This window comes from Apium graveolens, chromosome 8, assembly GCF_009905375.1.
Source record: "Apium graveolens cultivar Ventura chromosome 8, ASM990537v1, whole genome shotgun sequence".
In the NCBI taxonomy this organism is placed as follows: Eukaryota; Viridiplantae; Streptophyta; class Magnoliopsida; order Apiales; family Apiaceae; genus Apium; species Apium graveolens.
Window position 1 is genome coordinate 238,306,212 of NC_133654.1, and position 2,585 is coordinate 238,308,796.

The 2,585-nt window shown below is 38.6% G+C and overlaps 1 protein-coding gene across 1 annotated transcript; it reads left to right on the forward strand.

Moving 5' to 3' along the window:
* The first annotated feature begins 549 nt into the window (after window positions 1-549).
* Window positions 550-1,527, forward strand: LOC141680466 (uncharacterized). The gene has a single exon (XM_074486689.1). It carries the CDS (start codon window positions 550-552, stop codon window positions 1,525-1,527), a length of 978 nt encoding a protein of 325 aa, XP_074342790.1.
* Window positions 1,528-2,585: the final 1,058 nt, after the last annotated feature.

Below are 2,585 nucleotides of genomic sequence, written 5' to 3' on the forward strand. Positions count from 1 at the left end.
CTGTTATGGTTTGCAGGAGCACTTTGTTAAAAGAAGACAACATCTTGTAGGTCCCAATAATTCATCTCTCAAGGCTTTGGAAATTTTAACTGGCTGGTATATCCTTGTTCAGGTATGGTTTGCAGGAGCGCTTTGTTTTCTCTTCTGAAACTAGATAGGTTTATTATATATGCTTGTAAATGGGTGATTTCTGTTAAGTTCTACATATTAGTTTTCTTGCCAGGCTGCATCGGTCAGGTACAATCAGCACGCTAAAATGAATCTGAAACATTGCAATCAGCACGCTACTTTGTCCTGTAATTGTTAACATAATAGAAACCAGCATGCTATTTTATATAGAAATATGAAGCAAATAGCTTGTTGTTCTTGCTGTTTGTGCTCATCAAAATGAAAGGAGTATCAATCTCCCCATTTTTTATGATTATAACCTATTTAGGAGAATTAACAGCTCCCCCTAAATCCCTGCATAAAATATTAATATAAAATCTGCTATAAAATTAATTTAATATAATCTGAACTTCTTCCATTCATTTTTGATAGAAAGAGAACATGGATCGTCTCACATGGATGTATAAAAAACCATGGGTCTCGCATGCCTATGTTAATGGTGTTAATGAGTTCATTGCATGTGCGGTAGAAAATCTAAAGAAGAAACAGATCGAACATGGAAAAGAAGGCAGGATCACATGTCCATATCGTGATTGTTATAATCTGAAAAAGTATCCTAATATTGACACTGTTCGTGAGCATTTATTTTGCCGTGGTTTCATGGAAGATTATACTAAGTGGATTTGGCATGGGGAGGGAATACACACTAGCAAGACTGAGACTTCTAGCAAAATTTATGAAAGTTATGGAGCCAGTATGCCTCGTAATGAAGAAGATGATGTTGAAAATGATAGGGTTGAAGAGATGATCCAAGATGTTGAAGAAATCCTAGTGCACCAACCAGAAGTTCTGGAGAACTTGGTTGATGATTCTAAAAAACCTCTCTATCATGGGTGCAATGTTCAATTTACTAGGTTATCAACAACCTTGAAGTTGTGTAAACTCAAAGTAAAAAATGGTTGGAGTGACAAGAGTTTCACTGAAATGCTCAAACTTTTAGCAGAAATGCTTCCTGCAAAAAATGAGCTTCCCACTTCCACATACGAGGCGAAGAAGATATTGTGTCCAATGGGTATGAATGTAAAGAAGATACATGCTTGTCCAAATGATTGTGTGCTCTTTCGCAAGGAGCATGAACATTTACACACATGTCCAAAGTGTGGAGCCTCCCGATATAAGCGGGATGGAAATAATTCTTCTATTAATGACAAGAGGCCTCCTGTCAAGGTGTTACGCTACTTACCCATAGTGGAACGATTCAGACGTCTCTTTGCAAATTTCAATGATGCAAAGCTTGTAAGGTGGCACGTGGAAGGGAAAAAATCAGATGGAATGCTCCGACACCCGGTTGACTCTCCGCAATGGAGAACCATTGATGGTAAATTCCCAGAATTTGGAGGAGAAGTTAGAAATCTATGACTAGGGCTTTGTGCAGACGACATGAATCCGTATCACACTCTAAGCTCTACACATAGCACTTGGCCGGTTCTTCTAACGATATATAACTTGCCTCCTTGGCTATGCATGAAGCGTAAGTATATCATGTTGACATTGTTAATCCCTGGTCCTAAAGATTCTGGAAATAATATAGATGTTTATCTTCAGCCACTTATTGAGGATTTAAAGTTATTATGGGATCAAGGTGAGAAGATGTATGATGCATACAGTCAGACATATTTCAATTTGCGTGCCATGATCTTCTGCACTATAAGTGACTTTCCCGGCTATGGTAACCTCTCAGGTTACACGATTAAAGGAGCTAAAGCATGTCCGATTTGTGAAGATGCTACGATTGATCTTCGTCTGAAGAACTGCAAAAAAAAATGTATATATGGGTCATCGCACGTTTCTTCCACTTACTCACCCTTATCGTAAGAGGAAAAATGATTTTGATGGGACTATCGAGACTCGAGTGGCTCGTTTTCCTTTAACCGGGAAGGAGGTCTTTGAACGAGTTAAAGACATTGATGTTGTTCTTGGGAAGCTGTATAAAAAGCCAACTCTGAATAGTATTTGGAAGAAAAGATCTATATTTTGGGATCTACCATATTGGAACACTTGCAAGTGAGACATTGCCTTGACTTTATGCATATTGAAAAAAATGTTTGTGAAAGCATTATTGGGACACTATTGAATATACCTGGTAAGACGAAGGATGGGATGAAAGCCAGGCTAGACTTGCAAGAGCTGGGTGTACGAGCTGAGTTAGCACCACAACAATCTGGTAAACGTGCGTATCTACCTCCCGCTTGTTACACTTTGTCCTTGAAAGAGAAAATAAGCTTTTGTGAGTGTTTATCAAGTGTCAAAGTTCCATCTGGATATTCCTCAAATCTAAAAAACCTCGTCTCAATGAAAGATTTGAAGCTTCTAGGTTTGAAGTCACATGATTGTCACGTGCTAATGCAACATCTTCTACCGGTTGCAATTCGAGGCATATTGCCGAGGCACGTGAGAGTGGTTATCACGAAATTGTG